At 39.6% G+C, this 10,971-nt stretch overlaps 2 protein-coding genes across 2 annotated transcripts in view; both read right to left on the reverse strand.

Annotated features, from left to right (window-relative positions):
• Window positions 1-208: 208 nt before the first annotated feature.
• LOC138010319 (uncharacterized) lies at window positions 209-5,552 on the reverse strand. The gene is made up of 4 exons (XM_068857241.1): window positions 5,518-5,552; window positions 5,274-5,361; window positions 1,556-2,701; window positions 209-1,085 (listed from the first exon to the last, which is right to left on the reverse strand). Exons 3-4 carry the CDS (start codon window positions 2,690-2,692, stop codon window positions 606-608), a joined length of 1,617 nt encoding a protein of 538 aa, XP_068713342.1. The 5' UTR covers window positions 2,693-2,701; window positions 5,274-5,361; window positions 5,518-5,552; the 3' UTR covers window positions 209-605.
• Window positions 5,553-8,192: 2,640 nt separating this feature from the next.
• The window catches only part of LOC138009978 (homeobox protein vent1-like), a 3,283-nt gene continuing 504 nt past the window's right edge, over window positions 8,193-10,971 (reverse strand). Inside the window, exons 2-3 of the mRNA XM_068856955.1 lie at window positions 9,911-10,224; window positions 8,193-8,633 (exon numbers count right to left, since the gene is read on the reverse strand). Coding sequence (XP_068713056.1) covers window positions 8,193-8,633; window positions 9,911-10,224 — 755 coding nt within the window. The remainder of the gene's footprint in view (window positions 8,634-9,910; window positions 10,225-10,971) is intronic.

Consider the following 10,971-nt stretch of genomic DNA (forward strand, 5'->3'; position numbering starts at 1 on the left):
CTGTTTTTGAAATAAAAATGAATTCGAAGGAGTTTTCCCATTAACTCCCTCCATAACTTTGCAAGTGGTCGTTTTTTTTGCGGTTTCTCATAAAATACATGTATTGCAGGCGAAAAAAAGGATGCAGTAAAGACATTTAAGGGACGGGTGCGAGGAATGTAACAACATGGTGGCTTGTGTACGACAAGGTATGACTAGTGTTTCCGTAGCTAGAATTTTCGACAAACTAAGGGGTAGATAGATTTTTTATTACAATCGAGGTAGGATACATTTTCTCTCCAAAATGTCTGCTTTAGAAAGCAAAACAATACAAGTTGACACATTCACAAAACCACGCAGTCGATGCTTTTTGGTAGCCACAAAAAGTTCAAAATGCACATTTTCAAGCGAAAATTTTTGGTGACCACAATTTGCCATCTGGGGACAGCAAATTTTTATCTAGTCGCCAGTTTGCACCCTGGTGAAGTCATACTAAAATTAAGCAGCCTCTCGTCACCCTGACCTTGACCTTTTCCTTACAACTCAGGCAGAACATTAACTCAGAGAGCTGCATTTTATAAACGTCACTAGCAATTATTGCAAAAGTTAAAAAAAAAAAAACCAAATCATTGAGGAGTCAAAGCTCCATAGGTTACATTGTAAGGAGGTGGGGCACCCTGTGGAGCAAAGCCATAGACTGGTGGTTGAGGGTACGGCTGCCCAAATCCCTGAGGGGGTGGCTGAGGATATGGCTGTAAAAATCCTTGAGAGTATGGCTGGGCATATGATGGTGAAGCAGAAGGCGGTCCGGCCATAGTGGAGAGGTCATAGGTGAAAAATATGCTGTCAACATCAACTGGGTAATCTTCACCTTCTTGTTGATGAACATATTTTCCTGATACATCTGCTGATAATACTGGTGCCCAGTTCCTGCTTCCAAGAGCACTGATAAGATGACAGATCATGTTTCTGCCATGGAGCCCGTCGTGGCCAGTAATTCCACTGCTCCATGGGTTGCCCAAAAGTTTGAATTCCAAACTCCTACCATATACCTGCACTCTCTGAGTGCCAAGCACATATTGAGTTTGGATGACATTCTGACAAAGCTGTAAATGTTTGGAAAAAAAAAATTGACAGGTAAGCACAAAATGAATTTCTTTCTTGGGAAGATTAATGTCTTTATGAAAACAGACAATGGTATGATGCACAAAGATCTTTGATTACTTCATTGAAGATTTTTTGATTCTTAACCCTTTCACCCCTAAAATGGCCATGCTTAGTATTTTACTCTGTTAATTGCTAGATGATTTTACTCGTCAATGGGGAACCCCCAGGAGTCAATGGGTTAATCAGTCACTGGAAAACTATGTCCCCATTAACCCAATGACTCCTAGGGGTTCCCCATTGACGAGTAAAATCATCTAGCGATAGACAGAGTAAAATACTAAGGATGGCCAGTTTAGGGGTGAAAGGACTTCCCAAGGACACCCTTGAACTACTTTTTGCAAAGAAGAGATGCTCTGACTAACAACAAGAATGGATCAACAAGAACGTCAACATCAACATCATACATTACCTGTGTTACATCATCTGGTGCATTAATCAATCTCAGCTTGTCAGTTTCATTCAGACTGATACAGAAAAATGGAGACTGCCTGGGTTGTGACTGCCTGAAAAGCAGGGAACTCTTGTCTGAATCCTTCCTTGAATTGTCAATGGCAGCAATAGCACTCCATCCATATGCTTGTAAAGCTTCCATCAGTTTCAAGACTAAATATCTTGATTCCACTGCCTCATGTCCATCTGCCCACCAAGGAGTGCCTTTGAGCTTAAACTCCCAGCTACCAGCGTAGTTTGACTCTCTCTGGATGCCTTTCCCCCAATGGCTCTGAATGGTGCTGCGGACAGCAGAAATTAAGTTCTCTGAGGCACCTATTACCCTGAGTAGGTCATGACTGTTGAAACTGATGACAAACTGCATTGGGGATGGCTGACCTAATGGCAAATTTGGGTCATGCTCAAAGAAAAACGTGTTAGCCTCACTTTTAAAGTTGGAATTTCCATAGAGCTTCCATTGTTTTTGGAAAAGGTCAGCAATAATTGCGTTTAATAGTACTCGCGAGTGCACTGTGTCTTCTCCATCGGGATGCCATGGATATCCCTTCAATTTGACCACTAGGACATCATTTTCAAACTTCCACTTCTGAATCCCTCTAAGCCATGTCCTTTCTATGGCATCTTTGAAGAGCTGATGAAGATCCATTGATGCATTTAAAATCATCAAGCTGTCATAGCTGCTAAGACCAACAATGAGGAATGGTTTGGAAGGGAAGCTTTGAACTGGCACTTTTTTGAAAAGCCAGGTTGTCATATCATTTGTTCTGGTTAAGTTACTGGAAATTTGAAGTTTCCATCCATCACGGTACAAACGATATAGAATTTTCTCTGCCATTCTCCTGCATGCTATTGCATTGTTTGATGAAGTGGTAGGGGAAAATGGGAAGCCTTTCAGTTTGAATTCATGGACTCCATTCAGTTGAAAAGTTTCTCTTTGAATTCCTTTGGGCCAAGTTTCTTGAATGGCCTGCCGCATGGTGCTTATTTCATAGTCACCTCCAAGGATGATGCGCAGTTTGTCAATTGGACGAATGGCAATGCACATGTATTCAAACCCCAACGGTTTTTGAGGTAAGTTTGACTGGTTGCCACCCATTGTTGAAACCTTGAGATAAAAGGAGATTTAAAGAAAACTAGGATTAATTTAAGGAACTGCCCTTTTAAGTCTTATGCAAGACTTGAATGTGTAATCTTTAGTTGCAAATATTTAAATAATTATTTACAATAGATTTAATTCAAATATATGAAATCTCGTTAGAACAACATTACACCACAACAGTAATATAAAAATTTAGCTGAGTGAGCCTTCAATGAGGATAAATGCTTGTAAAAGATATGAGGACTTGTCATGCAAGGCCACGAATAGAAATGTAGTGAGCAGATTTAACACAGTTTATTTAGCACAAGCAGAGATTGACTATGAGAGGACAAAGTCTATGTACTTATTGACTGACTGGGAGGGAGGGCTGGACGGGAAAATATTTGGCCCGAGGATGGGGTTTGTGGGCCATGACCAAGGGCCAAATATCTTCCTGTCTTGTATGACCTAAATTCTGTCAATAAGCATTTTATCACATGGGCTCTTTGTGCACCGATCAACTTGAAAATTCAACATACCATACCCCCCTCCCCCCCTTCCTGCTCCATGGGCAAAGCCCAGGCATTTGAACTTTTGAAGATTGCAGCATTCAATTCCCGCCCCCTTGGGGCCTTGTCTGTCAAATGCTCCTAAAGAACAATCGCTGTTGGATCCTGTTTAATAATGCTGGTTTATAAACATGCAATACATGTTTTGTGACCCTTTATAAGATGATGCAGTTTTTACCCCCTTGATTTACTAAAAAACACAACTTTAATGTTGAAACTACTGGTATTAAAAGTGACCAGAAATTGCATTAATTAAGTCTGACAATGTCCATACGCAAGCGTAAGCTGCTCTAACTCCAAGACACGACAAATATTGTTTAACAAGGGTACTGTATACTTATCAACAACAGAGCCTAGAGCATTTATGACTGCGTGTATTTTGAATTGTTCGGGGGCGGTTGATTACCTCTAACAAAAACATACAGCTTTCAGTCAGTTTTAAGAAATGAAATGGGGCTGTGAAAACGTACCACATTGTGTTCACTCTATAGTATGAAAAAACATGCATTAACCAGCTAAAATTCCTTTGAAGACCTAAGTTTTTTTGTAAGCCAATCGCTCAAATATGCTATATCTTTTCCTTTAAACTCTTCCATCGTGTCCAAACACGTGTTTAAAGCTGTTAGTGACTTCGGCGCCCGAAAAAAAAAAAATCATTTGAAACCTGAAACTAAGCTTCAATTTTTCCCACTCCACCAAGGCAAAGGTCAAATTCCCAACTTCTCGGGCACAGAAAATAGTGAAATGCCTGGGGTTTGCCCAGGGATGTTGAAGTTTTTGATTGGATAGCACATGCCGTACCATACATGCCATACGATAAAGAGGTTTATGTGGCACAAGTCAAGGTACGCAGGATACAAAAAGGGCTAATAACTTTAACGACAATAATAACACTATTTAACAATTATTCGCCGAAGGCGAAGTGATTATCGGTGAATATTCACCGAGACGAAGTCGAGGTGAATATTCACCGATAATAACTGAGCTTGAGGCGAATAATTGTTTTAGTATAAATACACAGGTGATTATTTCAAAAAAGAGAAAAGAAAACCTTTCAAGGCGAAATCATCTTCAACTTACAGTGGCAAAACGACTACTGGCAGCCATTTTGTCCGTTGAGGTGATTATCGGCTGATATCCGAGATAGCGAGCCAATGAGAGCACGCGATTTTGTATAATCACCTGTGTAATTAAATACTAATAGTTTTTAATATTAATTACGATAGCAATTAAGGTAGTCATTTAAAAATAATAATATATTAATAACAACACACCAATGGTAACCTGAAAGTGAAATAAACAACACCAATTGAAACACAAACTGAAGCCATCAAGATCTTTCACTCATTTCCTATGGTAGACAAAGGTGGAAAATGAAGCAGGGGCTTAGATATCAGACAAACTGACACATTACCTCTAAACTACCCACGACGCCACAATGTACTATGTAACTGAACTCGGTTTACAATTAAAAGCAGCTATAATAAGTATGGCGTTGATTTACATGAGGTTGGAAAAACCGACTGCTCGGAGAAAAATCCTCGATTTCGTAGTATAGGTATTGTTACTGATTGAAACTTGGCAACACTTCGCTAGCTGGCTGACAGGACGTTTAAACTTCAGTGAAATGACGGGAACAAGTATCAAACCGTACGCCACAAGTTTGCAAGAGACAATCCTCAAGGTATTCATGTTTTCCTTGTGCTACGGCATGGGGAATTATTTTATTTAGCTCTTAAATAAGTTAATACGGTATATCTATCTATTTTTTACCCAGGCTCTCTTTCTCTCTTTAACCCTGTCCAAACTTCCGCATGCAGTCATAAAATCAACGAAGGATCTAATTAGTTTGACCTCTAAATAATTATAAGAAATTGAATGTTAGTTTCGATCAGTTGGTGTTTGATGCTTAGAGATCGCGTGAAAGACAAACAAAATTTCAAATTGCATTATGCAAATTGAGACTGCTGATTCGTTTATTAATACTAATACCTTTACATCTTTTTAGTAAAGAACAATATTAATCTCACCTTTGGAAACAGAGGTCTTTTATCAGCTGATGTCTTTATTCCTGGCTCTAGGGTGAGTCACTGAAGTTCCCACCACAGGCATACAACGCTGAGGATGAGTGAGCGCGTGACGTCACGTTATTTTGAGACAGTTGCAACGGCCGATTCAACCGATTGAGGAAAATGTTCCATAAAAACTTCAAATCGCGATGTTTCTTTTCAAAAAGTCCTTTTACGGACAGCCAGATAAATAAAGTTCACTCACCTACTATTTTCTGCGTTGTCCTGCGTGATTTGATGAGTTTCCCACGCGTCGTCACGTACACGTGCCTGACCTATGACTCATAAATTTCCTTGTTCTCGTTCCCTCGCCTCCACTATCGGAGAGCCTGGAACAGGCTAAGGTGCCGAAGGCTGGAAGGCGTGCAACCTTTGGAAGTGGGAAAAATTCTTGGAAGATGCACGCCTTGTCTATTTATATTGTATGTGACGGCAAATTTTCGAAAAGAAACATCGCGATTGGAAGTTTTAATGGAAGTGAACATTTTTCTCGATCAGTTGAATCGGCCCTTACAACTGTCTCAAAATAACGTGACGTCACGCGCTCTCCCATTCTTAGGGTTGTCTGCCTGTGTTCCCGCAAAGAATAGCGTGTAAACATTTTGAGCTCGGTTTAATTCGGTTATGACATCATCGTACGACCAATACGCGAAATGGACTGCGGGACCCACGTTCTTTGGCGGGAAAATGCACGGCCAAGCGGGCTGCGTTCATTAAGTAAAATAGCAAGCGACTGTGAGCACGGCGAGAAAACGGGGGAAAAACTAGTAACAAACAACGAAAGAGAGAGCAAGAAGCTACAGAAGCCAGTGCCACTTTTGAAACAAGTATTTTTTCCGTGCCTCGGTACCTTGAGTGACTCTCGGTGGCTCGCTGGACACGACTGGACATGATTAGTTCCCTGAACAATTAAGGTGTACCAAAACTTTCACACAATTAATATTGTTGTCTTTTTGTTATCTGTGATTTCGTTGTTTTTCGATCTTGTAATTGTCTTTATATTAATTTTCGGTAAATAATATTTGTGTGAGTTAAAAAAAGAATTGACTTGACTGCCGAACCACTTAACTTGAAAGGAAAGGAAAGGAACTTTATTTAAGGCCCGTTTTAAACGTCGCATTTTACGTGTGCCGAATCGAATGCAAATGAAAAAAAATTATTGTTTTCGCTCATTTGCATTATATTCGGCACATGTAAAATGCGACGTTTAAAACGGGCTTAAGTGTTTAGTAGATTCTAGTCCGAGTCTAGCGTTGGAGCATTTAATTGGGGACACTGTAAACTGAAATCAACAATTAAAGCAAATCAAGTCAAATACTGGATTTTGAGGAGAGCAGGGGAAATAAATCGGAGTACCCGGAGAAAAACCTCAAAGAAGAGAACGTGATTAACGAACTCAACCCACATATGACGCCGAGTCTGGGAATCGAACCCGGGCCACATTGGTGGGAAGTATGTGCTCTCACCACTGCGCTATCTCTACACTTCAAAAAGTACCTTACTCGTTCTTTTAACGTTGAATTTTAGTGACAAGCCGCCGCACCGCTCAAACGGTATACTTTGTTCGTTCTTTAAAAAATGAATTTCTCTCACTGATAACTACTTTACTCCTTTCTTAATTAACTTTATTTAGCTGGACAATTGCTCAAATTGTCAAGCGAAGTGCGAGGATCTCTCAGGTCTCTCGTCAATTGAGTTTACTGTTTTACTGACGATCCGCGGAGCAACTTCACTGATACCAGCATTCTGTAGTTCAAGCTCCAGAGCCCGAACAGCGGAACGAAGAGCAATCATCAGGCGAATAATGATGATCGACGAAAAACGGCGAAAAGAGCAAGAAAGATCACCTGAAAAATATAGTACTAATTTATAGTTTTGAGCAGACCAGACTGGTCGTATGGTAATTAAGCAGACTTGTTAGAAAAATATCTGAAACAAAAATATACCCAGCGCTTGCCTAAGTCCTTCTTTAGTATATGTACTTAAACATTAACATGGAAGATGCAGTAAACACCCACATATAAGAACCTAGAATTTAAGAACCAGTTAGGCTTAAAATTTCATTTTAGATCCCCTTACATGAGAACCAGTTTAGCCTAAAACTTAAACAGGTTCTTATTTCAGAAAATGACCTTCAGCAATTTCAAGCGTCTGGAACAATTTTTAAAATGCACAGATCTTGTTTAAAACTGTTTTTCATGGTTATGATTGTATTATAAAGGTATCAGTTTCCTCATCGGAGAAATTTCAGTCATACCATATGTATCATAGAGTAGATATCTCATTTTGTGGAAATTAGGACCAATTTAAGAACCTAGATAGGCTTTAAAACCTAAAACTAGTGTAAATACCATCCATATAAGAACCTATTTAGCCTAACTTGGAAAAATCTAGGTTCTTATATGTGAGTGTTTACTGTAATCTACGACCCTAACCTTAACGCTAACTGAGTTGTTTTAAACAGGCAGTGCACCTAATCAATTGCAAACCTGTTCTTGGTTTACAGCGCGCGGGAAATTTCCTTTGACTTATGGCTGTATCTGTAGACACTAGTGACCTAAATACATCGCTTTTATCGGTTCATTTTTCAGGTTTCCTGTAAGAATTTTCCTTTTTAAACTTTACGAACCTTCCCTTTATGAGACCCTAACTTTCACACATAAATCAACAAAACCACAAACAATTTCTGTTATCAATTCTTTTTATTTACAAACTGCTAATTCATACAGTTATCATTATAATTTTATTCACTACTGTTCTTTATTTTTGCAAAGCCTTTCACACAAAAAAGCGTAACTTGAGTACCGTGTTAGAAAAAAATATTTTCTTGGCTACGTGGATAGTTACATTATTTTGACAAGTTTGAATTCTATTTCGTTATTACTTATACAAGCTTTGTGATGAATTGGACATGCAATACGGATGGAAACTCCGCAAGCTTCGGCTACTTCTCCGCGCTAATCTTGCGAGCTCATCACGTCTGATCTTGAACTGATCAGAGGAAGAGATGGCGAATGGGAAGTGTACGTCACGTCTAAACTGGTTTAACTGGGCTGACGGGTGAGATCTGGCAGGTGTGGACAGTCTGCTGCATGGGTGATCTTTTAAGCTCTGTGTCAATGGTGCGTGTGAGTACGATACGCAGGTCGCGTGTTTCCAATGGTGTAAACCGGACCGGTCTGCTACAAACCGCAGTCCTCTTGGTTGAGCGGATCTGCTATTGGGAATCGGCTCAAAACAGTTTGAAGGGGTGGTCTGACAAACGGGTGACACCTCTCTCCTGAATCTTCTTGACTTTGCCCGGCGATTCTGAAACCAGTACTGAAAAAGAAAAGGATAAAATAATTAACGTAAGTGGAATATTAGAGATCTGTATAAGCGCCTTAGTAAACTAAATTATTAATAATAACGTTATCACAATTTGAGCGGTTGCACATCGAATCCAAATCTAGATAATTGTCACATGTATTGTCGGGGGATCGACGATTGAAATTCACCTTAAACCGACTGAAATACTATATTAATGTGTCGATGTATTTAGTTTTAGCAACTTATTGGGGCCAAAACAGAGTTGTGTAAGAAAAATATATAAACTACAGTTTAAAATAATATATACAATATATATATATATATATATATTTAGTATAAAAACACAGGTGATTATACAAAATCGCGCGCTCTCATTGGCTCGCTATCTCGGATTATCAGCCGATAATCACCTCGACGCTCAGTGATTATCGGTGAATATTCACCTCGACTTCGTCTCTGTGAATATTCACCGATAATCACTTCGCCTTCGGCGAATAATTGTTAAATAATCATCAGCGAAGTTATATCGAAAAATTCATAAAGGTAATTTATGCATTAGGTTCGGCACATGAGAAGGTTCGATATCTGAATCGGTGTCGAACTTTTGCCTTTCTATTCGACTGGCACCAGTCGAATAGAACGGTGGGTCGACCCAAATACAAATCTGTCGAACCTAACTGATTCAGACGCCGAACTTTTCATGTGCCAAATCTTATGAGTAGGTTCAGCACATGAAAATTTAATTGTTTGAAACGGGCCTAATTGGTGTCATTTCGCAGCTGTAATGCTTTCTATATGCAGTCAATCTTTGAGATAGAATAGGGAAAAAATGATGAGTGATTTGTTTGCTGAGCAGTGATTTAAAAACCTTGTCAATAATTGGGAGCATAGTGGTAGGTCGATAATTTTCAACATTTTGTTGTCTCCTTTCTTGAAAATAGGAGCGAGTTCTCCCTTCTTCCATGTAGATGGACAGTTGCTAGTTTTAATACACTGTTACTTGAAGGTTCGTCATGCGCATGCGATCCCCTCTGCAACCTTTTTCATTTACTTAGGCATTAATCCAGTGTCGCTGCAAGATTTTTTAGGATTGAGGTTTTCGAATGAGACTTGTACATGTTTTGTGTTTACATGTTTGAACTGGACGGTTTCGATTGTTTGAATGCCACTGTGGTTGCTAAATTCAACAACTTGCTTTTATCTTTTTCAGTGAAAAACCAGTTGACTGTTTGTACTTTAAGGCTTTCAAAAATAAACATTTCAACGTTTACAACTCTTAATGAACTCACCCTCACGTTTTTATCCGTGATCCCGATTCTCTGCGCCAACATCTTTTCATCGTACTGTGTCAGATATGGTCGCTGACTGAACGCTTGTTCCAGCTGCATCACTTCGTTAGGCGAGAATGTCGTGCGCTGTCGTTTCTCCCTCGGTGCCTGCGCGGTGTAATTCGGCATTCGATCGGGTTCGCTGTCACAATCGCTTCCGGAGCTTGAGATGTCGGAGTAAGGAGTTAACTCTGCACTGGTTTGCCTGTGGCTAGTGGGAGGACTTGACCGGTCGGAGTAAGGCGACAGTGATGAGCTGGTGGTGCTGTGGTATTCTGTGAGAGAAATAAACGATGGTTAAAACGGATTCATAGATGAGAGCGCTTTTCAACTGAGTATTCTTAGACCATAGACCTCTCTATGCTTAGACTAAAACCATGGCTTACTTCAGCCATTTACAACAAACGCAAAACTATCCAATCTGCCGATCGTATTTAGGTTGCCGGCTTCAAATGCGATTAAATAAGTGTCAACAAGTGAAACTCCGAAGAAATGTATTTATGGGTGATGACCCGGAGATACTCGGGAAAAGTCAGAGCGCTCCTCTACAGGAGTCGAGCCAACTTAGTTTAGTTCAATTTATTCGCCACATTTAATGGAGTGGCAGGGGAGAGGAACAGAACTTTCGTCGCAAAAAAGGGCCTGATTTTACACCAGCATAGGGCCGAATGCAAACCAGGGGTCAATTTAAGAAAACTTTTACACGTGTAATTTACAAGTGTAGCTATTGTTCTCAGACTCTAAAACAATGGCTACACTTTTAAATTACACGCGTAAAAATTTTATTTAATTGACCCCAGATCATTACTTCTGTATTCAGTTCATACTGCCAACTAAGGGAATCTTTGCTTTTATCACTGTTTAGAATACATTTTGTTTCATTAACATACGAGGCATTGAAATTGACTTCAAAAGGTAAAAGAACTTGTTAAACTTATTATTCAGTGAAACGTTTAACTTTACTGAAGGCCTTTAGCTTTGATAACTAGCCAGCTCTTAGCCATCAAAAATTGATCAATTCG

The sequence above is a fragment of the Montipora foliosa genome, chromosome 7, assembly GCF_036669935.1.
Source record: "Montipora foliosa isolate CH-2021 chromosome 7, ASM3666993v2, whole genome shotgun sequence".
Taxonomy (NCBI): domain Eukaryota; kingdom Metazoa; phylum Cnidaria; class Anthozoa; order Scleractinia; family Acroporidae; genus Montipora; species Montipora foliosa.

What these genes read in the sequence shown, in the direction of transcription:
- LOC138010319 (XM_068857241.1), bottom strand. Translation starts at nt 2,692, where the DNA reads ATGGGTGGCAACCAGTCAAACTTACCTCAAAAACCGTTGGGGTTTGAA. An exon ending in CACCAGATGATGTAACACAG is followed by an intron (nt 1,086 to 1,555) that starts GTAATGTATGAT and finishes AAACATTTACAG; the next exon opens with CTTTGTCAGAATGTCATCCA.